Consider the following 26,156-nt stretch of genomic DNA (forward strand, 5'->3'; position numbering starts at 1 on the left):
CATCACTAGGAGCTTCGAACAAATAGGGAGAGTGAAGGAAATTCAGACAGAACGAGAGGACGACGGCAGCGACAAAGTACAAGATACCTGAAGCTTGAGATACAGAGAAAGAACATGGGAAAATCCCACCACATTCACTGTACCAGAACTTTCTCTCAAAATGTTAGTGACAGTTAAAGGCAGAGCGTCAACCTGTCTGGTTTGCGGACGGCCGGGACACACCAGGCGAGACTGCCCCGACGTCAGAAAACAATACAGACCGGCGACCGGACCCACTGGCCACAGCAAAACCACCCCCAGGCGAGACGACAAAGAGCCAAGCACAGCGCCGACACTCACGGTCCTCGGCAGGGTTAAGGCAAGGCTGCCCCCGAGGACGCAGAGCCCAGTGGACCAGCCGTGGAGTCTACGCCGGGCCTCCGACCCCGCCGGCAAGCAGGCAGCACCCCACCTCCCCTCCACCCTTGACCCCAAGCAAGACAAGCTACAGCCAGGAGAGCCCCACCGCACGCCCCCAAGAAGCGCCATCAACGCAGCTCCCGAGGGGCTCTGTGCCTAAAAGGACTTACATCGACAACGTAACGACAGACACAGAACCTAGCAAACGCAGCAAGGAGACGCGTCACCGCCCGGATGACAACGCCTTTTTGACCGACGACGACGACACTATGTGGCAATAACATGTGTTACCTGTGCCGAAAGTGCCCCTCTTTCAGCACGAAAACAACGAGGGAGATTTCATAGGATGACCTGCGCACCTGAGTGTTCCTCACCTTGGATAATGCCGCCAACGCACCTGTGGACAATAACTCTATTTGGCCTAGACGCCAACAACGACCCCTGCCTTCGATGACTGACGCTACAACCTGTGTGTTCTTCACTTTGGATAATGCCGCCACCGCACCTGTGGACAATAACTCTTTTTGGCCTAGACGCCAACTACGACCCCTGCCTTCGATGACTGATGCTACAACCTCCAACCTCGCAGTGAGTACCCTCCACACCATTACCAGAACACCACGCACCTCGGAGCGACCTGATGGAACGACAGCAGCAACAGTGCGAGAGGAGGAAATCCTCCCCTCCACACCCCACGCACCTCGAAAAAAGAAAATAGTTGAAAGCAACGAATGAACAATGACTTTTCGTAACTCAGATTTCGAATAAGTGAAAGGACTCTTGTTTTTAACACTTTACATTCTTGTAATATTTGTTTACCCTTGTTTTTAATGTTTGAATAAACAAACATGGAAAAAAAAAAAAAAAATCTGTTCTTATCAGCTTAATATCTGATACGTCCTCATTGGGGACTTCGATATTAAACTGATTTTTTGAAACATGACGGAGTGTTAGGGGCTTGCTCCACCTCTGTCACGGGTCGGCCTGGAATTGCAGTACCTCCAGGATTGGCCCACTCTCCTCCTGGAGAGAAAATTAAATCAATGTCAAAATGTCAGCCTTGAACTAGGATGAGAGTATTCTCTTTCCTCCCCCGCCCCTCTAGTACTAGTGCTTGGAATCACCGAAAGGTGGAAGAATTTTCCTACTTAATCAACTACCTTTCAAAAAAATTATACCTGGTCAAAGTATTTTCGTGGGAACTGACCAACCGTTCTATGCACTGTAGAAACATTTTCTACAGATTGTCTTTTTTTTTAAGGTGTAGTGTGTTTACTGTGTTTAGTTACTTTGTAATGTTTGATTAGAATGGTTAAATTGGTTGGTTGGACAAAACATCGTGTGCGGGCCAAGCCGGCACATCTCCTCTGGCTGGCGCGACACCCACCTCGCTGCCGGTGTCCGGTGTCGGTGTCAACTTCATCCGAGCACCTAACGTGGACGTACGGCAAGGGGAGAGAATTGTTCCACGGCTTTTGGTAGTGGTTGTGGGCCACCCTCCTCGGCGGGGAAAAAACCCACCGAAAAACGAACAAAGTAGGGAGCAAAGAAAGAAGCTTCACTTTTCCAGGCAGTGGGCTAGAGAGTGGCCACGACAGCAGACGTTAAAGGGTCCAAGGGACCTTGAGTTTTATCATCCTCTGTAGTGAGTGTGAAGGTCCGAGGACTTTGAGTTTTATCATCTTCGGTAGTGAGTGTGTGAACTCCAACGTGAGGTTTAGTAGGGACCTGCATTTTATTGAACTTAAACTTCACTAGGACCTGTGAACTCTTACATGCGGATGTGTAATCTGTGGAATACTAAGGACCATCAGCGAGATAAGGGTTAATAAGTCATTTAGTAACCAGATGTGAGATGTGTATAAATTTACCCATGTATTTCTGAAATTATATTCTTTAATATAATCACAAGCTACAGTGAATTGTTGTAATTAGGTGTGTGGGCGAATGTATGAACGAAAGAGTATCCATTGCGCAGCAGGGCCCACGTCACCGTCCATTACATGCACTTTGTGGGACTAAGGAGGGTTTTTTTTTTCAGTCTTGGATTCAGCCGGTTGTGACCAGGCAGCATATTCAACTCAAAATGCACGTGCCTGTGACGTCACAGAAAAAAAAGAGATAAGCAAAGGTGGTTCATTTTTTTGTTGTCTTTCACAAACAGGTCTATCGCTCCTATCACCTGGTGCAGGTGAAAGATCTCTTCAGAGAAAGTTGTGTGCGAGAGAACAGCAGCGAGCAACTTATATTTGCCTTCCCACTAAGAACCGGAAATAAAATCGAGACCATGCCACCAACTCGTCGGCGACTTAATTTCGGAGAAATCGGTGTTGTGACTAGGTGAGTGTGTTTTGATGTGCTTGGCTTTTGTAAGTCCAAACATTTTATAACTTTTTACTCTGGAGATTCGAGCGCACCATCCATGGTTTGTGTGTTTGTTGGTTTGTTTTTGTCTTCCTTGCACCCCACGTAATTGTAATTCACTTGTGAAATACAAATAGCTGCTGGTACGCCTACTTCACACCAACTGTAACTGTTAGTGAGCTCCAAAACTTCATGTCATCAAAAGGATGAGTTGTGGTCAGTGGCTCGCTTATTCTGTGCGTGAAAATCAACACGACCCTGGAGAAATCAAAGTGGAGGGTGGGGGATGGGGGGATGTGTCGATGCAAATAAAAAAATACATAATTACAAAGACCCCGTATTTCATTAATAATCTAAAGGGTGATGTGATGTTTATTTTGTATGTATACTGAATGATAGTACGATTGAATTCAATAAAAAAAAACGAGGCAGATGGAGGATTTGAAACTTATATTAACCAGGACTGTCTTGTATTTAACTGTATTTAAATCAATCTTGATAATGAGGTTTTATTTAATTAGTAAATAGAAGTAGTCGTGGCGCTGCATTGTCTACACTGTTTACAAACATCAGAATAAACCACGTAGGACGAATTCCGCCCCTTATCCACTATTGTTGTCATCTGTGGTCAGTACGACTTCTCCGTACCTGTGGTCACGTGTGTAGCTGTGTGCACCTTTGTCAAGTCACCGGACACAGTGTAAATCTCTACTGCTACTCACCCAAGGACTCACTAAGGATTTTATGCAATATTTGCAGCTTGTAATAATGTTTGTCAGGATTATAGAATAATATTGTTTGTTTGTTTGATTGTTTGTTTGTCCTGCACAGTTCTGAATTGTTACTGTAACTGCACGAATTCTAATCTTGATTACTGTGTGCAGATCGAGAAGCATACAACTTCAGGAGCAAGAGACACTGGAAAAATTCCTGTCGAGCTTCACGGTGATCAGCCCTTCAAAAGGAACAACAACGGACATCATGAGTCGGGTCAGTGTCTTCAGACAGAACAGCTCGGGGGATTCCAGCAGTAAGCAGCCACGATTTTGATTGAAAAAACAAAAAACAAAAAAACCACTTGTCATTTTTTTAATTTCTGAAATAAAATCTACCGTTTTCTCTCCTCCCTTTGTCCTTCTCTTCAACCTTTATTCTCTTCCTTTCTTTCTTTTCTCTCCCACTATAATTTACTTTAACCTGTTCGTCCGTCTGGCAGTTTATTGTGTTTGTGTCTCTTTTGCATGCCTGCATACCCTCAGACGTACGCATGCATGAACATTTCATAATCTCTTTTGAAAACACTCATGTCTGCCAAGATTAAATGTGACTTTTTTTCCACAGCGGAGCAAGGTGAAATGGAGAGTTGGGAGAAAATAACTGTGGGAAGAAAAAGACGAAGAAAAAACACAAATAAACGACTTCAGACTAATCAGCAGGACGGGACCAGTAAAAAGCTTCCTGTCACCCTGATTGAAATATGGGACAATAATTTCTCACAAGGCATATTCATGATCAATTTATACTCAAGATGTCAGTGTAGATTCTGTAGAAGTCCACTGTGGCAGTAGGTGCATGCTACGATTCATTTCAACTTTGTATTTAAATCTGCAAGTATATTGGTATCACTATTGGTATGTATATTTAAATTATTTACTTTAGTGTGCCTTTTTCCGCTCAAAATGTAACAGTATTATGTACAGCCTGCAGACAAGTGTTTGAGAGAGAAGAGAGAAACGGGATTTTTTTTTAATTTGAAAATAGTTTTCTCCTCCCTTACTTTCCTGTCTCACTTGCTATTGTTGGCAACACACTTCATCCCATTGTTTTCCTCCCTTTTTTAGGTCGTCATCTCTGATAATAGATTCGGTCAGCCATTCTCCAAATGCTATATCCAATAATTGTAAATAATTCCAAAGCGGCGTGACAGCCTGTGCCAACTTTTTTCTACTGTACATTTTTCAATGCCATGAGAAGAAATTCGAATTAATAAATATGCTAAATCCAGAATTGCTATTGAGTTCTTTGTCTTCAATTTTTGCAATCAACCACTTTTGACTCAAAAATTTGTTAAGCACATTTTCTTTTGTGAATACCACCAGCTCGATGCTCTGCACACAAAAGACTACAAAGGAAGTCAGCCACTCTGAAAACATTAGGGTCAACAAATAGACAACACCATGAATACATGCAGGAAGAACTGACGAGTGAGGGAAACTGTTCTTGATTAAGAAAGGTATGGTGACTTTTGAGGCCGGCTTTGTCCCGTCTGCCGCGTGGCACAGTTTCTTCTGCTTTCCGCAGGTGAGAAAGCCGTTTTGGTGACAGGCGCTCACCGTTGCGCCACCGAACCTCCCTGAGGGCCGCGGAGCGTGGCGGGGAGGAAGCAGGGGGGGCTCGATCTCGGCTCGTGGTGGCCCTGGGCGCTGCCTTTTTTTTTTTTTCCTTCTTCCCTAAACGCTTCAGTGAAGGCCAATACTTCGGAAGCATGATGTCATCGACCTTGACAGCGAAACCTCGATTTCAATCACTGCAAGCTATGAAACCTTGTTATGGCGCTGATGTCATGCTTCCAAAGTTTTTACCTCCCCTGAGACATTTAGTGGGGGGAAAAAAACACCACCAGCGCCCTGGGAAGAGAAAGAATCGGTGGCCCCTTCGCCCGCCAATGTCAATAAAACACAGTGGCGGTCCATGAAACTGTCATGACGGTAGAAGGATATAATACTATACATATAGCTTACTGCTCCTACTTTAGCAACATTAGTAAATACAACGCACTAATTAACAAAGAAACAATTTTTTTCGGCCACATTATAATTACCGTTATGTGTGTCATTATTTTCTCTTTCTGTTTTATATTCAATATAAAATAGCGCGGCGGCCGATGTGATATGACGGGTCTGTGTAGGTACAGTTTGTACATACCTAAGGCCACCCTGGAGGGAGGGGAGAATGACACCGTTTCTTAGTGTAAACAGAATGGCGTGGAAGTGTTCAATGTGTTCTCCGAAGGTGTTGGCACTTGGCACATTCACCCGAGTGCGGAGTTCATCCTCTTGCCGGACCCATTTCACACCTACCTGTCACCCTGCTCATCCCCGCTTAGCCACCCACCAGAGGGGTGACACTAAAGTCTGTAGAGAAAAGCGACCAGTTACGACGACAATGAAAATTACCATGACGATGAAAACTCGGGTTAGCGTATAAGGAGCGGTAGGAAGGGAGGGCCTCCACCCACGATTGCAGTGAGAGCTGGACAGTCATGGTCAGCAAGGAAAAGCCATCAGCGTCATTTCCCGCTACAATTTCTCACATCTGCTCACGCCACTCTGTGTGTCAACACCGATAGAGCTTTATCACTTTTCACCTAAAGGTGGAAGGATCACTCAACAAAGTGCCAAACAACTTGTGTCGAAATCCCGACATCTCACACATCGGCTGTCGTGAAAACCATTTCTTAAAAGCGTGGCTGACAAAATCAACACAAATGTGGCTGACGAGCTCATGATTTAAAGTCATGATTTAAAATACTTTCATAATAATAACACTAAAGCAGAAGACTTGAGAATGGATAAACATTAATATTTATTATAGTAATACATGGCAAGAAGTGCAAGATACGCAACAAAAAGGTAAGTCTAAAGAAAGCAAATTATTAACCTAATATTTTGTATTATTCATCACACTGCTGTATTTGTGTTCTTTATTTTTAGTAAGTAAATCAAGAAAAAGCTAAAAAAAAAAAAAAAAAATAAGTTAAATGTTTATATGTTCACCGGTGTGCCATATAAACCATAATACATCACTTTAATCATGAGACATGCTAATGAAAAACCTGCATGACCATGAGACTTTACTAACCATCATTAAAAAACACAAAAGCACAGTTAACATGAAATTCTACCACCCCAACTTTCACCATTAGATATTTTAAAAAAAAGTCATTACACAAAGACTCAAGGACAAGTGCAAGGAAGATTTTGATAAGAGAACAGTTATAGTCGCCATCTCCATCCATACAGTTTTCTTCATAATTTTATGCCTAACTCACCAACTGCACAAATAATACTGACAACTTATCACCTTCTTCACAAAAACATGAATATGATAATTTCATTCAACACAGGTAATCTGGAATTCAGTTGAATCAATTACCCTTTCCTCCTCATATATTAACACACAAGAGGAGGTTGTAAAATATCAGATATAGCCCATAGAAGTTTGAGGACTAACGAATTAAAAGTCTAGGCACACACAATAACAAAAATATGCACAGGTAAAGGCATAACATGCACAATCATGTAATACATTTTTTCTCCATCTTGCATATTCACATAAACTCACATTGTTTTTCTTTCTCCTACACTCACACAAAATGGAGCACATTTTTCAGAAACATCCTGTCCTTTGAATCGGGCTTCATAACCTGAGTGTTCACCTCTTTATTTTAAGCATAGCTTCTCTTTTATAGTCACTCTCAGTCTTCATGGTCTATTCTTGGAATGACGCATATGTGCAGAAAGTTGTCTGGGTAGCTAAGGTGCTCACTAAGCCACAAAACTGGCGTATCTAACCTAGGCTTGATTCCTTGTATGATGACATCCTTGTACTTCAGTTCATCTGAAACCATATCATGATACAAAAGTAAGAATTTACTCAGTAACCAGGAAGGTTAGACATGTTTTCACATTGCCAAAAAAACATACACATCTTGGCATAACACTGGGATTCTTTCCATTTAATAAAAATGTTGCTTATAAAAAAATGGCACTCCAAGATATTCTATATGAAATTCACATTGCCAAAACAGATTCATAAGCATATCTATGTTTTCAGAGGAAGGTGTCACACTTAAACAGCATGCCTTCATTAACCAGTAGTGCACTTGTGATTAGGATATGTTCATCTTATGTCTCTTTCTTTCATTATCATGCATTCGCCTCAAACACACTTTTACAACATTTTTACCTGGCCAGTCATAATCAGGTAAAGCAGTTTTAAGTAAACGAGTCAAAGTGTGTGGCTCCCCACTGTCATCCAGAGGTTTAAACAATTTCTGAACAGGTAGACTATCAGGCTGTTGAAAGAAACATGTAGATAAATTTTTTTTTTTTTCTTTTAGCACGAAAGCCACATCTATTTTGACGCTAAAAGATCAATCAGACCTTGAATGAATCTACACATCCCCGCCCCCAAAAAGGGGATCTTCAACACATGCATACAAGCACACACACACACATCTATAGATAGATATGTAACCATTCATGCATATAAAACATACAAAGACATGAACGTAAAAAATGTTATTAAACAGCCCCCTATACGTCACATATAAGCATCCAATGAGTATAACAACAATTAAATGTAAACTGTATCAATGCAGTAAGCCTCACCTGGTGTATTCTAAAGGGAATGTACTTGAAAACATCTTCGCCTTCACTTTCCATAAGTTTTCTGTTCACTGACCAAAATTGGTCAAATTTGTCTGAAAACAAATGACACCTCATTTACATAATGACTTGCAAGATAATCATCGTCATGTTGTCTAATAAATTCTAAACACATTCTTTCACAAGTTTTTTAAACTGGTAAAAAAATTAATTTATGAACACCCCTCCTCAGAAACCAACTCTTACAAATTTGTTTTCAATGATATCAGACTGTATCAAAAAGACTAGCAACTGCTCCTAGTCTTCTCAGTGCAAACTATTTGATGGACATAATATCTTATTAATTTCAAAAACTGAGACCTGATCAACTTCTTGAAATCTTCAAGATCTTCCCTTCAAAACAATCTATTTTAGAGAAGAAATCTTTCTTTCAAAACAATCTTTCTTAGCTAAGTTCTCAGGGAATAAACTACAATAAATGAATTCTATAAAAGAAACAGCTGACGTATTACTACGGGAAAATATCCCTTCCTGCACTGTCTCAAGAAACTTGAGTATTTCTGTTAACCAATATACGACTTAATCAAAGCAGAATATGTTTAAAAGAAATAGTCAAATGTGTATCCCACTGCATTAATGGCTCAGATAACATGTCTTTACCATTCTGAAATCCTGTCCAAAGCTGCTTATGATCTTTCTTCTGCATGCCATTGATGACCTGACTGCGATGTTTTAATACATCAGCCTCCTTTACAGTAGCCATGAAGTGGGCCTCAACAGCCTCCTTATTAGGACAGTGCAGCAGTTCATCTTCTGGAAAGTTCTTTAACATACAAAAACCCATAAAAAGTAGGGCTACTTTTTTTAAACACTGACAGACTGGTGCTAGTTTCTATCTGCTCTTTTAAAATGGGATAAATCAGGAAGTTCTTACTTAAGAAAAATGTGTATATTCTCTCTTTCTCTGGTACTGAGTATTACATAGTAAGGAAAACATACTTTTGTTTCAGGAAAAACATACAGAAACAAACCAAACCTGAAAGTGTACAATGAGGTTCCACGGAAGACTGGCAGAATTTCTGTGTAGATCAAACAAAACTCCAATAGGGTAATGCCTGAAAGAAATGTAGTTAGTTCTTCTTAATTAGGTATGTTGACAAGTTAATTGGCAAACTGTTGCCTTATCTCTTATACAAACAGACTCAAAAATGTACACATTCTAATGCAAAATAAACATTCAGGAAAACCAATACAATATACTGGTTTTAATAAGCATATTGTAAAATTAAAGAAAATGTAATTTATACATAGTTTGCACACATAGAAAAAAAAACATAAGCTGACCCATCAATTCTTAACTTCAATGGTCAAACATCTGAAACTTAAAGTCTATTAAGGCATTTCTTGAACAGTCTTGCAGTTTCTGGTTACAATATATGTGACATCTAGACACAGTTATCAATTCCAGTATCTTTTAAAGATCTATTACTTTTAAGGTAACCGTCAGAGTTGTTAAATTACTTACAGTGCAACAGAAATATAACTTGCAGAATAACATGAATCTAGTCATCAGGTTCACTCACTATACATATGCTACAGCAAATGTAAACTCTTACCATTTGAGAGGCTGCCCTTCAAACTCTAGCCACATTTCTCCATGTTCCTGGTTCTCTGTGCTCATGTGCTTTAGAAAGTGTTTCTGCACCTTGTCCATAACCAAAGGGAAATAACTTTGTCTTGGCACTAACAACTGCAACAGATGAAACATGCATCTTGTTATATCTTATGGGAATATTAGAAGGTAAATCATGGAGCAGAATACTTGGTAAGAAAATGAATTCATGCAAAGAACAGCGTAACTGATAACAAAGGACATGGATACATCAAGGACAATAAAAGCATTAAAAGATCTTGATGTTTACAAATAAAATGTCATCTTGTAACTGTTGATTTTACACTTAAGATTTTACAGTGATCACAAGCATTGGGGTTCACTCCCAAACATTATGTATATACTTTTTTATTATTATTATTGTTGACATTTGCAATGATAACAGGAGTGTAGATTTTTTAAGCACTTTAAAACAATCAGGAAATGCTGACAAAGTGTAAATTTGCTTTCATCTCATTCACTACTAGACACAGACTTTCTTTCTCTTCTGTTTTTGTTGTTGTTTTTCTTTCCATTTAAATGAATTATACATTTCTCGCTTATATATTTTGTATATACATTTAAATTGACTCAACAATCACTGATTGGCAGCTGACTAATAACAATTTAAATAAAATAGCGATGGTACTCTTAAATTTGGTGTTTTAAGTTTACCAAGTGTTTATGCCCATCTCCAAAACTAGAGCACAGCTACACACAGCCTGTACCTTGGATTTAAAACACTATCAAAATCTGAGTAAATAGCTGTTTAGCTGAGCACCTAGATACTTTTATTGCAAAGTGTACTATCAACTCACATAGTATGGATCTGGCTCTTCCACAGTGTCTAGCTCCTCCTTAGCTAAATTAATGCAGACTGGTATACGACCTTCCCACACTTCACGCAAAATTTCTCTGTCCTCTGCCATAGCTCCTTTGCTTGTATCAGTTTCTTTTTTCCTTCCAGGACCGGCTGCATCCAGTACTAATCTGCAATGCAGGAAATGATTTTCAACCAACAAAAGAAAAAAAAAACTGACTACCATCAGCAATAAACTTTTTCCTGCTATCTGATGCATATCCCTGTCAGACTGAAAATTTGCCTTTTAATCAAGTTTTGAATTGTTGAACTTCATGAGTTTAACTGAAAATTGATAAGAAAATTTGGTACTGAGTTCTTTTTTACATTTCCTGAATAAATACTAAATTTCACATTTTAATTTTTTTAAAGTACATTTTGAAAAGCAACAAATTGGAAAAGGCCATACAGAGCATAATCATTTATTTCTTACAAAACTATAGTTTTTATTTGACTTAGCCACTTGCAGAGTCTCTAGAAGTAAAGTTTCCATTGCTTATATAAACTATTTCAACACTTATTTTTGGAAAATCTTTATTCTCTTTGTAGAAATTCGAGTTATACATGCTGTTCTTTTACAGAAATGGGTTACCTATCACATGACAGTTAGTGCTACATGCACACTTGAATTTTAGATTTAACACCTCGATCATCTACTCCTCAAACCTCCACTCGCTAACGCAAAATAAGATTTATCAGTATTTAGTTTTATTTGTAAACACAATCAGCTGTAAGTACATTCCGCAGTTGGCAGATATTTTGTGACAACGTGTCCACACCACATGCAGCATCACAATCACGAGAAATCCACCACTGGAAACGTCGATGTCGTGATCTTTATAGCGCCAGTGATCTTTAAATACGAGGTATAAATATTAAAGTTATACTCATTACCCTGAGAACGAGACCTCTTCCACGCCGCACAAGAAAAAATGTACCCTTGTTCCATCAAAGTCGCGGTAATAAAAGAGAAAGACTTGCAGACAACAACACGTACCCTGCTGACTGTGCGGAAGCCAAACAAACAGTGGATCACCCACACCTATACCTCTCTTTCCACTACTGCGGCAAACCAAGCCGCACAAATTACCAGCAGGGAACCACTGAGGTTTACAATATAACACCTTTCAGAAAATATTAAGGAAGTAGTCAACGCGGGCACAGGTAAGCGCCTAACGCACGGTGCGTTTCAAAGTGAAGGAACACGATCATGATGCGATTACATTAAAAAAAAAAATGTCCATGCATACGCGCGCGTACCAATTTGAGAGAGACATGCTATAGCTGTCGTCTGTTTTTAGTTCCCCTTAGTCTGCGATTTTGTCAGCAACAAAACTGACATATTAAACATTACATTATCGAAGTCGATCTTTTTTTTTTATATTTCCTAGTAAGAGCCAGATAGTATGCTTGATCTGTTGGCAAACTTTCTCCAAATCAAACTTGACGTAAATAAAAACATTGAGTGGTAGCTAGCATATGTCTCAAGACTGGAAGCAACAGTTGAAATTTTTTTAAACTGAAAAATCTGTTGTGTATTTACAAACCTCTTATAGTAGTAATGAGTGTTGATCCCTTTTACAGCATTATGTCAAATCGACTTTCCGAAGTTGCTTCATAACAAACATATATGCTTCACTGCCAAGATTTGTGATATACTGCATTGCATTCTTCGTCTTGTTTTTAAAAAGGTAAAAGATTTTCTCATGATACATGTGCGGGGTATTAATAAAACTCATGGCCAGGCAGCGTGTACTGCAAAGATATAAAATTTGTTCTATTCTAAATGCCCAGAGCAGAACAACAAGTTAATCAGCAGCATCTGTAGTGAAACCTTGACCTGCAGTAGTGAATACTTTTTAAGTGGATGCAAGCGCATTTGTTACATAGGTAATAAGCTGTAACAAACCCCCACGATGAAAAATCCATCTTCATTTGCATTTTAGGATTGGATATCTACTTATTAGCATAAATGGCACACACAGAAATGCATATTTTAGCAAATCCTGCTGACCAACAGCTGGACCTAAAAATGTTCTATTTAAGCACTGTTATTCTAAGGAAGGAAGTGCTGCATTCAAAAGCTGAAAGAATTATCTGTAGAGTTACATATGGCCTGAAATTTATTTGTTACATGGACCTGCAAAAATAATAAGTTTCATCCATCATATATAATGAATTCATATCATAGGTTCATAATCATTTGGAAACAAATAAATGGCATCTACAAAAATTTTAATCATTAGAAATGTGTACATAGAAACAAAGTATTTGAAATGTGGAACAAAAGAATGCATCGGATATGCTGCATTCTACATTTTTTGATAGTCACAAGCAGTAATATATTAAGTATTGCAGATAGGGAGATGCAATTACACTTTCTTTGAAACCCTTCCTTTATTTGTGGCATGAAAACAACAAACTTTGTGATTAGTTTGCACTCATTAAAATGAGAGTGCACCAATCACTTAAACATTACACACAAAAATATGATTGCACTGCATTATAACATTTAAACACAAATAATGAGGGGGTAAAAATCTGGAAAAAACATCTTATGATTCTTAAGCTAAAGTTTGCTTATGCAACATGCAAAAAATTTAAATGAGTCAAGATGAATGAACAGGACTTTTCCCTGAAGATTTTATTATCAATCTGAGGCAAATTTAGTGTAAAGAAACGACTTATTTCTACACGTGTTGATGCTGTGCTGGAAAGTAATCCACAGAGATTGTTGCATTAGATACTCATAGGCTGAAATTAATCCTGTGGAGCTGTGAAAGTAACCAAAAATTTAACAAATCATACAAAAGAAAAATACTGAACCAAAGCTTGTATCAAAAATAAAAATGCAAACAGCATATGATTATTCTTAAAGTGCAGCTGGCCCAGGCAGAAAGTAATAAACATGCATCTTCGTTGATCTTTTTTTTCGATAGAAACAAATAAAAGAAGACAATTCATTTTTTTGCATTAAAAGTATGTTCGTGGACTAATCATTTTGAAGACTCATTATTGTCACATGTTCAGTTCACAAATAGGAATTGAAGATAATGGTAATCCACATAATGATAGCATTTTAGCATGCTGAAATTGTCATTGTCATAAGCAGCCATCAGAATTTTTTTAACATTATGAAATATTGAATCTTTCCATGATGTCCAGTTCTGGGCTTTTTAGGTCCCAAAAGCCCCATTAGTTTATGTTTGTTACAGAATATAAAAAGACTACAGGAAGTTTAATATTTTTGTTTGGTATATGTTTATCTGAAAGGCATATTTTTCTGTTCAATGTGTCTGATGTTTGGTATGTATAGAAACATGCAGTTATATTGCTTGTTTTACTGCAAAGTCATCATCATCTTCTTGTAGAGGCATGGAGAAAGTGACATGTGTATTATGATATAACACAGAAATATAAATATATAAGACAATAGACATTCCATTTTCTGGGATATATTAATTGTTTTTGTTTAACTGTCACATTCTCAAAATCAGAAATACCACACTTTGCTCAAACTTTGTTCTCTGAACCAGTATATCAAAGCCTGATGGTTAGGCAGTGATAGTACACAAAAGTAGTCCTTCTTTTAGATCAAAAACCAAAGTATTTTGCAGATACTTTATAACACTTCAAACTCCAAAGAATCAGAAGTCCCATACCCTTTCAAAAAACTTGGACCTTGCTTTCTCAGTCTATTCAGCGGAGCCTAGATAGTACACCATCACATAGTCCCAGCGCTCAATCAAAAACGGATGCAAATAATTTTGTAGTCAACTGTTTACGCTTCAACTTCTTGTTCTGGCAAGCTAGCATGTGCACTGTGAGAGCCCTCAAGACCAAAACTTGTCAACTGCTGTTCCTGTTCCATGGGAGATAACTGGTCTGCAGAATCATGGGGCTGGTTGGCTGTAGACAAAGGGGTTTCTGGGCTGGTGCCCAGTGGTTGTTGCTGTTGTATGTAACGCTCAACCAACCACTGAGCACCCTGCCTGTGGAAATTTTTGCTGAGCTCAAACAGGTTGACCACAGGCAATTTCTGTCTCTGTGTCAAAGAAAAGATTCTATGAAAATTTTCAGTCTTTGCATCAATACTAAGGGAAAGCAGATAACCAAATGGTTAAAACGCTGATATCTGAGGATGAAGACAAGCACCATAGCTTATTGATAACCATGTGGCTCAACATACTTCCTCCAGTTGACTCAGTGGTTGAATGGGTATCTGTGGCCTTAAAAAGGTTGGGGAATGAAGGGCATAGAGAAAGAAGGGGGGAGGGGCCTTGCCCTTACCAAACAAAACAATCGTATTCCATGTATTATGATAGCATAACACCTTACTAAAATGGCTAAAAATGGTCTTGAGATTTTCATCAATGTTTAAAAATTTTAAATATTGCATGTGTTATGGTTTTGTTTTGCATTCATTTTTCTTTTTTTAGTTCTGTTTACAAAATATAACATTCAAATGAAGGTAACAGAGGTAATTTGTATGTAGTCAGTACAGCATAAAAAAAGATGTGGATTTCAATAGTCTGGGGTTAAAGGGGGTCAAAGAACGTCAAAGGCCTACTAGACTGTCCCCCAAAATAAAGTTTTATAGGAATTATAAAACTGGGATATGCTCTTTGCTAGATACTTCTAAAATGTGAATTAACTCCCTTCCATTTTTCTCATGCAAATTGTCAAGGTTAATGCAAGAGCTAGAACAGACATTATTTGTAGCCTTTCATGATGTCATGATTTTGACATCTTTTTGTGGATGGTAGTTTGTATCTTGGGAATGGGTGGGGTGTATTCGGTCAGAATTTGGGAAGTTAAATCTTGTGCTGAACTTAATCTGGTCACTTAAAAAGAAAAACACAAACACTATGATAGAACTTCAAAGAAAGTTAAACATTTCTGTGATAAGGAAAGGATACATTATTGGATGGCAGTGGTGGCAGCTGGAAGACAGAAGGTGGCTGTGTCAGTCTCACATCAGTAGTACCTAAATGGGAAAGAAGTACAGACAAGTTAGAACTTCAATGCCAGAGATGCAATGTATACTCTGATTAATTTCTTCTATTTACAACTTGAACTATATCAGTGGTCTCCCATAAGCATTGTTAATAAAACAAAGTGCAAACAGATCAGTTTGCTGATGTTTTGGCATCTTAATAAGGTTGAAGAAACTTGTTAGTGGGGGAAGATGGCCTTAAAGGAAGAACGTGAAATTTTGTGCAATGATGGTGTGGAGAAAATACAAAATTTAAAAAAAGGGCTTTAGCTTGCAGTTTTTCTTTCTTGCTGTATTAAAATCAAGGCAATTAAACTAGTAGGAACATCATTTAACTATTTTGAGATGTGCTTTTGCAACTCACCTGTAGGATGGAAGTATTGATGTGCACGAGGATTAAATATATTTCCAGTTTTTAGTGGCATGAATAATGCAGGAAGACTCACATCTGTGTCAAAGATAGGATAGTAACAATTAATCGTCTCATCTAAAAAGCACTTAGAAAGGCAGTTTAGTGTGTTTAAACACTTTCTGACAATACCTAAAAGAGATAGCTATTTAATGGGAGGTTTTCACATTAAAAAAAAAATTTCACTTCTTCACACATATTTTCTTTCATTTTTGCTGAGCGAAGGTAAAAGTTCTTTGCATGTTGCTGATGAACTATGATGAGGTGATCAGGAAAGAGCATAGCATAATAGCATACCAACATACAAAAATTATACTTTTGTTTTTACCTTGTGAGACTACATTGAGAATAAAACCCAAACATATTAGTTTCGGACTCTATCAATACAGCTAAAAAATTAAAAAAAAGGAACCACCTTTAAGTGCATCATACACAAGCTCTTCTTGTTTGCTGAGCTTGTGTTGGCCAGCCAGTTTCTTTTCCAAACTATCTTTTAGCTCTTTAAGTGTACGTTCACTCAGCTCCTGCTTGTGTATCTTCGATTCTTCTTGAAACAGCCGTAACCGCTCAAAGAACTGCCAGGACAAATGTTAAATAAGAGAGAGATCTTTAGACTTGTTGTTTTTGACAGTAACCTTTATAAAGGAAAATGCTCAATTTAGTTATGAGCAAATTATGGGGTTTTTTTTATAATGGCCTACTTCTTTTCACCTCTTTTATTACACATAGAATTACTGTTGTTACATCCCCAGAAACTTTTCTAAGTCTGGAAGCAAGAAAAAGACAATTTCAATCTGCCTAACATTTAAACATCTGCTAGAGATGGATAATATATTAATCAAATAATAAGAAGGCTATGTAAGCCTGGTTCTGTTATACCAAAAAAACTCAGCAGCCTGTAAGTAAGCTTAGTAGCGTTTTAGTAGCTGCATCAATCACTGTGTATTTAGAAAGGAAGGCATAAATATATAAATTTGCACAGCTGGCTGTTCTTGCAAATAAGATCAACATTTGCTTACATCTTGAGGTAGACTTTCCCCCCACTTGGGCAAAGCATGACCAACTTTAACTTTTCGCTGACTCTTTGCTGTCCTGGGGGGCTCAGATCTGTTAAGTAAAAGCACAACAAATTGTTGGGATTCAATTAAGGACTACTACACATATTGTTCATTATATTTTAATTCTTTGGCTGCTTGTTTGTTAGCCTCATTGTCATTTATTTTCTTTATTTGTCCTGACACTGGTCATTAAGTGGGAAGGGGATGCTGAATGAATGCATCAGCTGACGGGCTCACAGCAGAAGCTTGTCTTGAGTGGCAGTAAGCAGGCCTGTATGGTACCATCAGATCAATAGGATCCACATGCGTGCTTCTTTAATAATCTGGATCTTGATCTCTTTTTGTAAGAAAACCCAGGTCTCAGATCCACATAGAAGGATCGACTTTACATTTGCATCTATATCTTTCTGATTACCTTGACTTTGTGCCTCCTGATTCAAGCATTGATTTTACTTCAACTGGAGTAGTAAGACGGGACATAGTTTTTTCTGCAGAACTTGATCTTGGTGTCATGGTCTTCTTTGGTGGCATAGGGATGAAGTGGACTGGTCCTGGTGAGGATGCACTGCCACGGCTGATGCGACTGTTGTGGCTGCTTGTAGACAGTGGTCGCAGAATCTGTTGCTGCTGCTGCTGCTGTTGTGACAGAGCCAAGTTCTCCTCCTGCATAGCTTCCAAGCTCTGCATGAGCTCCTGAAGCCTCCTTCTGCAGGCAGAAAGTTCCAGAAATTGAATTAAGAATTAAAGAAGCATCATAGATAAAATAATGACTGGGTAAGTCTGTCAACCACAGGAAATGCACACTGCTCATATTGAAATAGAAATGCCTATGATGCTACTTGCCTATTTGGCAGACAGACAGACTGTAACTGGCCCAAAACATCTTTTTCATTCTATGTTGTAACCATTATATAAGTTACCCCTCTCCCTAAATTAAAATGTTTTTCCCAAATGTTTTGACAGCTCTAATCAAGTCTCAACCAAATCAACTCACTCATATTCTTCTTGAATATACTGCAGCTCTTCTTGATGCCGATACACCAGCTGGTCATATTCCAACTTTGTCACAGTTTCCTGCATCAAAATGTGACATAACCAATGGATTTTAAAAAAACAGATGACTGCACAGATGGAAAGCATGAGAATAAATCAGAGGAGCAGAGTAAGAATGTAGCATAATAATATTGAATTTGTAGGGCTCATTTCCCTGTATGGAGGTGAGCTCAATATGCTGTGCACAAAAAAATTACAAAATGAACCAACAAAGAGGGGTGGGGGAATTGTTGTTTTACGCCGTGTCAGCAGCTAAGGCTATATTACGGCAAGCAGTCAGCCCTGTAAACAGATGCCACGTGCAGAGAACCAACAAAGAAATGCATACAACTGAATATAGACAACATAGCGGAAAACATGAACAAAGTGTGTGGATGAAAATGAGGAGTGAGAAGGAGAGATTGCTGACTATAAAAGATATTTCTGAATGATGTGGGTACTGGGGTCAGGCCAGAAAAGCTTTAAATGTAGACAAAGGTCAAAGAGAAAGGGGCAGGCTGTAGAAAGGGTAGAAATTCAGAAGTGCTATGTTGGATATTTCCATGGTAGGGCTAGAAAGATGAAATTATAACCTCTTCATGTGCTTATTTTTGTCAATTATGTGGCAGAGATTTAGACTAAGGATGTAAATATAGGTGCATTGAAAACATGATGAACATAAACAACATGGACAGGTAAAGACTAGGAGGTCAAGCTATGGATCATTCAATAATTTTGAAGGCATGCAATGCAAAAAATACTGCTGATTTATGTCCGAAATGAATCATGGTTTTTTTTTTCCTTATTAAACTTGACTCTCAAGATATGCACCGTTTAATATCATTAACATTTTGAGACATGACAGAAAATGATTTTATTTTTAGATAAAGTTCATTTTCTGTGGCAGAATGTGTAGCAGGAGATTATCACATCCTATATAATGATTATGTCTTTGGGAAATAAATTTACCTCTTGAACGTCTGGGGTGAAGATTACTGCAGAAGTCGAACGATCCATTGCCTCTTTGTGCAGATCCTCTTTAGTGGTGGTGCTGAGATCAATTCCAGTCAGTTCAAACACAAGATCATTCAAACCAAGTGTCCCTGTTGACATTGATGTTCATAAACAATCCAGTCTTCTTGACATAAATTACAGATAAAACAGAAGAAGGCCATGTGCTTAATGTATTGTAATTATTAATTAAATTTAATCTTCATTTTTTTCTCTTTCCCCACCGCATTGCTAGCATACTATGTAGCTATTAATTCTAGAATTGTCCATTCGGAGATTGCTATGCAATATTTCTTCATGCAAAGTATAAATCCATGACACATCAACAGCAGAACATTATTACTGTTCTAACTTCATCTAAATGGGAAATGTGCAGATATCACAGTGCTTATAATTATTCTGCATAATAATTTATGATGTAAATTATTTTCAATCTCAAAAGTGTGATGCAAGAAAGTGTTCACGTTTGCTTTTACTACAACCACCCCTCCCCTCCATGCTCTTTGTATTTATTTCCAATTAGTTAAAATAAAGGGAATGCATATAATAGATGATGTTGCATGGGTGCAAAGTCTCACAAAAGTGTTTGGTGGAAATACAGTTCTGAAACAAATAGACTGGCAGGTTTAAAAACTCAGAGAAAGGAAAAAAAAAAACAACCTCAGAATAAAGCACACCTTACTGTCAGAAAATCTGTACCCACTAATCTATTAGATGTGCTCTACTCACCATTTTGTCACATGCTATACTCACCGGTCTGTCTGGTGTACATGCGTGGACGTTCTCGTTTCCCCCAGAATAGCATGAGAGGCACTGTTCCACATGGCTTATGTAAAGCATCAGACCTTCCAGCATGAAGAGGGTAAAGCGGAAATGGCAGAATGTTAATATCTCTTGCTTGATCTTCCTGAAGCACTGTGTGCATTTTATTGTCTGAATTGTCATCAGGCAGCATGAGTTCAACAGAGTCTGAAACAGAGTCGAAGTCTGCTAGGTCCGATGAAGATCCCAATTCTAGTTGTAGACTCGTGTCATTACCATATACTGGCTGCAGGTAAACTGTTTGGAGATTCTGTTGCAAAAAAGTGTATGGATAAACAGTTTAGTAATAGGGATCCAGTTTTTATATCTACTGGTCTATAAAGATAAAATACTTGTAGAACAATTAACTTCACATTATTTATAATGGATTTTTTCATGGATGTTCTTAATGTTGTTAGTATCAGCACATTTGCATCTTAAAGATGTTGTGGTATCAAATATTTTTCTAATACAGAAGTGAATACTCCAAGTTTTTTCACCTGGAAAAATGATTACTTAAATGATTTCTTATTAAAATAATGAAGACACAAAGTGCTTACCGATTCTTTAATGTCTTGAAAGTTTATTGATGCCATTGCAAAGAGCTCTTCATACTGACCATGATGCACTGCCACTTGAATGTTTGCAGGTTCTGCTACTTGTTTGTTCAGTTGTAAAGCTCCTTTTGGTACTTCCTCAGGTACCAGAATCTCAAATTCTTTAAACCTTGATGAAATAAAACTAACCTAAACAAGAGCACCTAAGACTGGAACACAATTGTTTAAGTACGTACGTAGTGTATCAATTTTCTCTATAACATAAACTTATATTCTATTTACTAAAAGCCATATATAAAAGTAAATAGACTACTAAACACCTATTATAGATTTTGTCACTTTAAGGAAAGTTTCAGTCACTAGAGAGTAAAGATAGCTAAAAATGCTTACAAATTATACTTAATATCAAAGACTTGAAAGTTAACTTACTTTTTATGTTTCTTGACACCACCATAGTTTGTCAGCGAGACTATAAAATCAATTCATACAATTAGCTGTGATTAAAAAAAATGGCATACACATGCACGTGTGTGTGTATCTTCACATGTAAACACACAAATACATCAGAGAAAAGTCTAAAGACAGATGTTTTTAATAACTATTTAAATTAAATGTACATCCTCTATTTTTCACAATGAAAGAACAGGCTATAGTGTAGTATCTGGCCATTCTTTTGTATTCTTACTTAAAACATGTACAAACAATTCTGACACTAACCTTCAGGAGATGGTCTTGTTGTACTCATCCCATGTACTGCAGCCTTGGGCCGCTTGGCAGGCTGTTCCACTTCAGACTGCATTTTAAACAAAAGTCCCATTTAATGATCTCTACCATTCTCTAAGCTTCAACTATTCCAGATTTTATATCACTGTATTTTATGCATTTTTACTCTCCTTGACCGGTTATCAAGAAAATTATTGAAAGTTATATTTATATCTATATGACTTGAGAAGTTTTCACAACTGCACCCTTGTGTTGTGCTGAATCCTTGCAAAAACATGCAAGAAATCAAAATCCTCAAAAACAGAGCTTTTAAAATGAGATACTGTAAGCATTTTACAAAGAAATAAAGACAGAAACATTCTTTTAAAAATGCTTTCTATAATGCATGGGATTTCTACTTCTTCATCATCTGCTGGGTCCAAGATCCCAGTTTTGAAGATCTGATCATTGCAGGTGAGTGTACACCTCAACTGTGTCTGCTGCAGGCCATCAGGGCAATATACCCGCACAAACAAAGATCTGTCATACTCAGGCTCTCCTGTCCATACAGCAGACTCTGCCACTGGTGGCTTGACAGCTTGGGTCACCACTGTCTCCTCATTAAAACGAACTTTCTGTGAAGCAAATGATATGCATGGTTAATATTCATAAGATTAAAAACTTTCCCAGCACAGTAACACTCGTCTGGTAAATCTGAGAAAAGGACAAAAAAATGCGGCCTGTAAAATTAATTCTGATATTATCCAACACGAAAAAAGATGGACACTTTATTATCATGTTATAATTTCATCACTTATATATTTGTTCCTCTATATATATAACTGCACCAATTATTATTACTATTATTCATCCTGTTGGACATTCAGATTTATAACACTATGTATCTAAGAAACGTTAAACACAAAACTTGAAAATATTCTTCAGAAAAAGTTGTACTATCATAACGAAGCTATTTTACCTTTGGTGAGCCAACACGACTGAAAGTATCATCCAGATTTTCTTCCTCATCTTCTGCAGTGACATGTATGACTATAGGGATATGAGTAGCTTCAAAGCCATTGAGTTTTATTTCTGATCCTTCAAAGCCTGATTCTTCATCTGCTTCTTCATTATCAGTATCATCACTATCCTCTTTTCATTGTCTTCTTCATCATCTTCATCTGCATTATTTTCCTCATCTCTATGTTTATTCTCTTCACCTTGTTCATCAGTGTCTTTGCTGCCCTTTAGTCCAGATTCAGCTCTAGCAATTGGTGCCTTATCTGCCACATCTTCATCTTCAGACTCACTTGATTCTTCAAGAGCTTGAGTGTAAGCCTGGACATGCTCCAGCCCCATTCTAGCTTTCTGTTTGATGGTCTCAATCAGAAACTTCCAACGACGACCATGACCTTTGCTAGAGGTGACTTTTGTAAATAGTTTCTCCCAGTTCATGATACGTTTTTCTCGAGCAATGCGCTTAGACTGTTAAAAAAATGAAATCAACAAGCATATGCATTCACACCAGGCAAAAATTGGCTATAAATGCTTCCAAAGATGTGTATATATATATATGTGTGTGTGCCAATAAGTACATTGCATAAGATGAAATCCCTATGTATGTCCATGATAAAATTTTACAGTGTTTGGATTTGGCTTCTTAAAATTTGCTTTATCTTCACTTCAATTTTCTCAAATATGTATGTCGTTAAATTGTGGCTAATAAAATGTAGCATACATGACAAATCATAAACATGATATAGCATTAAAATGTTTCTTAATTTAAACAAACAAATTATAGCCATAACACATCATTAAAATGCTAAAAAGGAAAGAAATCTGTACATGAGCATCCACGAGCTGAAGTCGTTTTATAGCAATGTTCAGCTGCCGTTGTTTACTTTCATAATCTTCATGAAGCTTTTTGAGAGCTGCACTCTTTTCTTCCCATGGCGTGGAGAAGAGTCGCACCAGTCGCACTAATTCATTGACTGTCATGTTCAGATCACTTATGCTGAAGAGCATAATCACATCAGAGCATAAGGTCAGTCATTAAGCAAACTCATAACAACTTTAATCCTTTACATTATGACGACCTCTGAGAGCAAGTTTATGTGTGTCATGTCAGGAATGTGTGTGTGTGCATGCACAAACTTAAAAAGATCTGTGTAAGTCAATGGACAAGGAGTCTTGGGCCGCCAAATGTATAGACCAAAACTAAGACATCAATCTGCAGCCCATCTTACTTGTATTTGTTTATAATGAAATACTTTTTAATACAAACAAATAAAAAATATAGTTTTTATAAGTTTGCCAAGATGATTTGTATCAGCTGTTTGGTAAAACTGCTGTACCAACATTAAAACAAAAGTTTGAAGTGCTATACAGAACCTGCGAAAAAGCCTGCTACTGGTCATTGCCAGCTGAATGAGAACTGGAGGGGGCAGAGCATGGTTTAGCAACTTATCCTTCAGATCCAGCATCTGCACAAGAATCAGTAAACACTATTTTCACTTTCTGATTGTAATGTACAAAGTTACAATCATTTTAGAGGAAGTGTGCTTTTCTTGAGTAAAGCGACAATATATTTCCATTTCATCTGCCATCTAGTCTAAATTTTTTTGTGACAGACTGTAAAGGGAATCTATTGTTCTGTCTTCTATTTGAATACTTATTTGCTGGTTTACTTCACTTTTGGTACAGGATGCAACAGTGGGATGACTTTTATTTGTTGTAGTCTACCCAGAGAATATAGTCTTCAAACAATGCAAATGTATTTAGGCTTAATTTGACAAATTTCACTTGCCTCTTTAAAAGAATTGTGCACAAGGGCAATAGCATTTAGTACACCATCACACAGCCCATCAAATTTGTTAGGTTCTCCATGTTGTGTCAAAAACTCATCCTCCTCATCATCATCATCTTCAGATTCACTTTCACTGTCTTCATCACCCTGATAAATTCAAAATTAAAATATGAAATGATAAAAATCTACTATACTAGTAACAATGATTGAGAGATGCATTATACTTTAAAACACAGACGCTCTGCAACAAACAGATAGGTTATATAATAAACTCCTGTATCTCTTGTGTGCATATATTTGCGAGCTAGCTTATAATTGCACAGCCAGTATAGTTAGAGAATATATATATAAACATGAGGTAATTACAACTTGAGCAAGTTTGACTTTGTCAATATTTTACAAATTCATGGTAAAATGATGTAATTTAGTATGAGATGCTAATAGCTGAAAATACTGTACTATAAAATAATGTTTAAAATGAACTTTGAAAATATTCATATTATAAACATTCATAACAATTATAATTTATATTATAATTATAATATATATATATGCCTTATATTTGTTTTTCATACATGACAAAAACATCTCTAAAACAGACATTTTAATATAGGCAATTACCACAAAAAGTTTCACCACAGCAGTAAGCCTTAAGCATGCTTGTATATGTGTATCAATGTACATATGTTGATGTGTGTACTTACATTCATGTATATATATATGACTATAGATGTGTGTTGAGGGTTGTGTATATGTTTTTTAAGTAGTCTTAAAGCATACTACACCTCTTTTTCGGGTCGGTCATCTTCATCCTCTTCTTCTGTCAAAGCCTCCAAATTTTTTCGATTGTTCCCTAGAAGTATAAAAGTTAAATATGACCGATGCTTTCCGTGTGACACATTAGAGAATTAAAACAGCTTTTACGGTACAGAAACTGAAATAAAATGCGCATGCGTTTCTAAAATATTCAGAAAACTCTTGAGATCTTTTAAGCTTGATGACTTTGAATAGTGTCCCAGGAGAGACTATAATACGTTTCGTCAACAAACTCTATACAGCGGTACTTACTTATGTTATAGTATGAATATTTTTATAACGTAAATAGCATATGTAGATTAATGTTTTAATTGTATGATTAAATATACCTCGATCCATTCTTTTATGTAGTTCTTGGTCTCACACAACCGAAAGCACTCGGTCAGAGCACCGACTCATTCACCATCACCGCCATTGCAGGACGCCAACTTTGTTGTCATGATAGGTCACGTGATGGCTCATTGCGTCACGGACGTGTACAAGTTCGCGGTCAAAGGCCGAGGGAGTCTAGTGCGTAGGAATATGTTCAGCTTGCCTTGGGGATGTGAACTCCATGCTGACAGTGAACGACGTTCACATTCTTGCCTCCTCACTATCTTTTTCGACAGGCCAGCTGTCCTCCACTCCCAGGTTCCTACGCTAATGTAGACATTATAGTGATGTAAGTTAAAACAACAAGGAGATGCAAACAAATCAGTAAAGCGGCTTACAAGATTAGGTAGAGGACAAAAGAAAGATGATAGCCTACACAAAAGTAAATTGAACAACCCGACGGATCGACTAGTCCAAAATAAGAACAAGATGAGAAAAGGGTTTTAACATGGTCATGGCATTGCAAGTTAATAAATGGGTTTGTATCAAATATGTCTAGTCATGCCTTTTCCTAAGATTCGGTAGTTGTGGTGGGTGCCTCGCTCCTTTCGTGCATAGGTCGACCGTCGAGGATATATTTTTATGGTGTCTCGGGGAAGTTCACTTTGTGTGGTATCTGATGCCTAGACGCCTACGTCTTACATTGCATTCTTTCAAGTAGCTATTAAGTTGTTTCAGCAACAGACTTAAAAAAAAGGTTACAAATTATTTTCATCCACCACCTCTGTCATACAATAAAAACTGCCCATGTGTGACGGGCTCATAGATCCTGGAACATCCCATGTCCTGCAGCTTTGCTCACTACTCAGACACGGACAGAGCAGCCTCTGGAAGGAAAAACTGATAGGAACCAAAGAAAACATTGGTTGGGGGGGGGGAGATGGGCCCATGCACCTTCTTCATAGCTACAGAAAGTCTAAAAAGCATGATCCC

At 37.6% G+C, this 26,156-nt stretch overlaps 3 protein-coding genes and 1 non-coding gene across 6 annotated transcripts; 2 read left to right on the forward strand and 2 right to left on the reverse strand.

Moving 5' to 3' along the window:
* Positions 1-1,219: 1,219 nt before the first annotated feature.
* Positions 1,220-1,420, forward strand: LOC112567382. The gene has a single exon (XR_003099815.1). It is a non-coding gene; the product is annotated as a U2 spliceosomal RNA (small nuclear RNA).
* A 1,114-nt stretch (positions 1,421-2,534) lies between these two features.
* On the forward strand, positions 2,535-4,825 carry LOC112566610. Its single transcript, XM_025242871.1, has 3 exons — positions 2,535-2,739; positions 3,648-3,793; positions 4,105-4,825. The coding sequence occupies exons 1-3, from the start codon at positions 2,687-2,689 to the stop codon at positions 4,329-4,331; spliced, it is 426 nt and encodes a 141-aa protein (XP_025098656.1). The 5' UTR covers positions 2,535-2,686; the 3' UTR covers positions 4,332-4,825.
* Positions 4,826-6,328: 1,503 nt separating this feature from the next.
* LOC112567033 (autophagy protein 5-like) lies at positions 6,329-11,765 on the reverse strand. 3 transcript variants are annotated; one of them, XM_025243491.1, is made up of 8 exons: positions 11,661-11,765; positions 10,623-10,794; positions 9,770-9,903; positions 9,190-9,268; positions 8,814-8,976; positions 8,157-8,248; positions 7,732-7,840; positions 6,329-7,383 (listed from the first exon to the last, which is right to left on the reverse strand). In XM_025243491.1, the coding sequence occupies exons 2-8, from the start codon at positions 10,731-10,733 to the stop codon at positions 7,241-7,243; spliced, it is 831 nt and encodes a 276-aa protein (XP_025099276.1). In that variant the 5' UTR covers positions 10,734-10,794; positions 11,661-11,765; the 3' UTR covers positions 6,329-7,240. The 3 variants fall into 3 exon arrangements, with proteins under 3 accessions (XP_025099276.1, XP_025099274.1, XP_025099277.1); XM_025243489.1 differs by having other exon boundaries at positions 11,558-11,712; XM_025243492.1 differs by lacking the exon at positions 11,661-11,765 and adding an exon at positions 11,308-11,543.
* A 1,006-nt stretch (positions 11,766-12,771) lies between these two features.
* Positions 12,772-25,764, reverse strand: LOC112567035. Its single transcript, XM_025243496.1, is given in 20 exon segments — positions 12,772-14,702; positions 15,583-15,650; positions 16,024-16,107; positions 16,484-16,643; positions 17,088-17,175; positions 17,542-17,832; positions 18,121-18,200; positions 19,128-19,261; positions 19,923-20,241; positions 20,531-20,696; positions 20,957-20,996; positions 21,245-21,320; positions 21,649-21,864; positions 22,209-22,340; positions 22,343-22,714; positions 23,075-23,243; positions 23,621-23,712; positions 24,036-24,182; positions 24,821-24,888; positions 25,181-25,764. Coding segments are annotated over 20 exon segments (2,970 nt in total). The 5' UTR covers positions 25,191-25,764; the 3' UTR covers positions 12,772-14,444.
* Positions 25,765-26,156: the final 392 nt, after the last annotated feature.

The sequence above is a fragment of the Pomacea canaliculata genome, linkage group LG6 (assembly GCF_003073045.1).
Source record: "Pomacea canaliculata isolate SZHN2017 linkage group LG6, ASM307304v1, whole genome shotgun sequence".
NCBI lineage: Eukaryota > Metazoa > Mollusca > Gastropoda > Architaenioglossa > Ampullariidae > Pomacea > Pomacea canaliculata.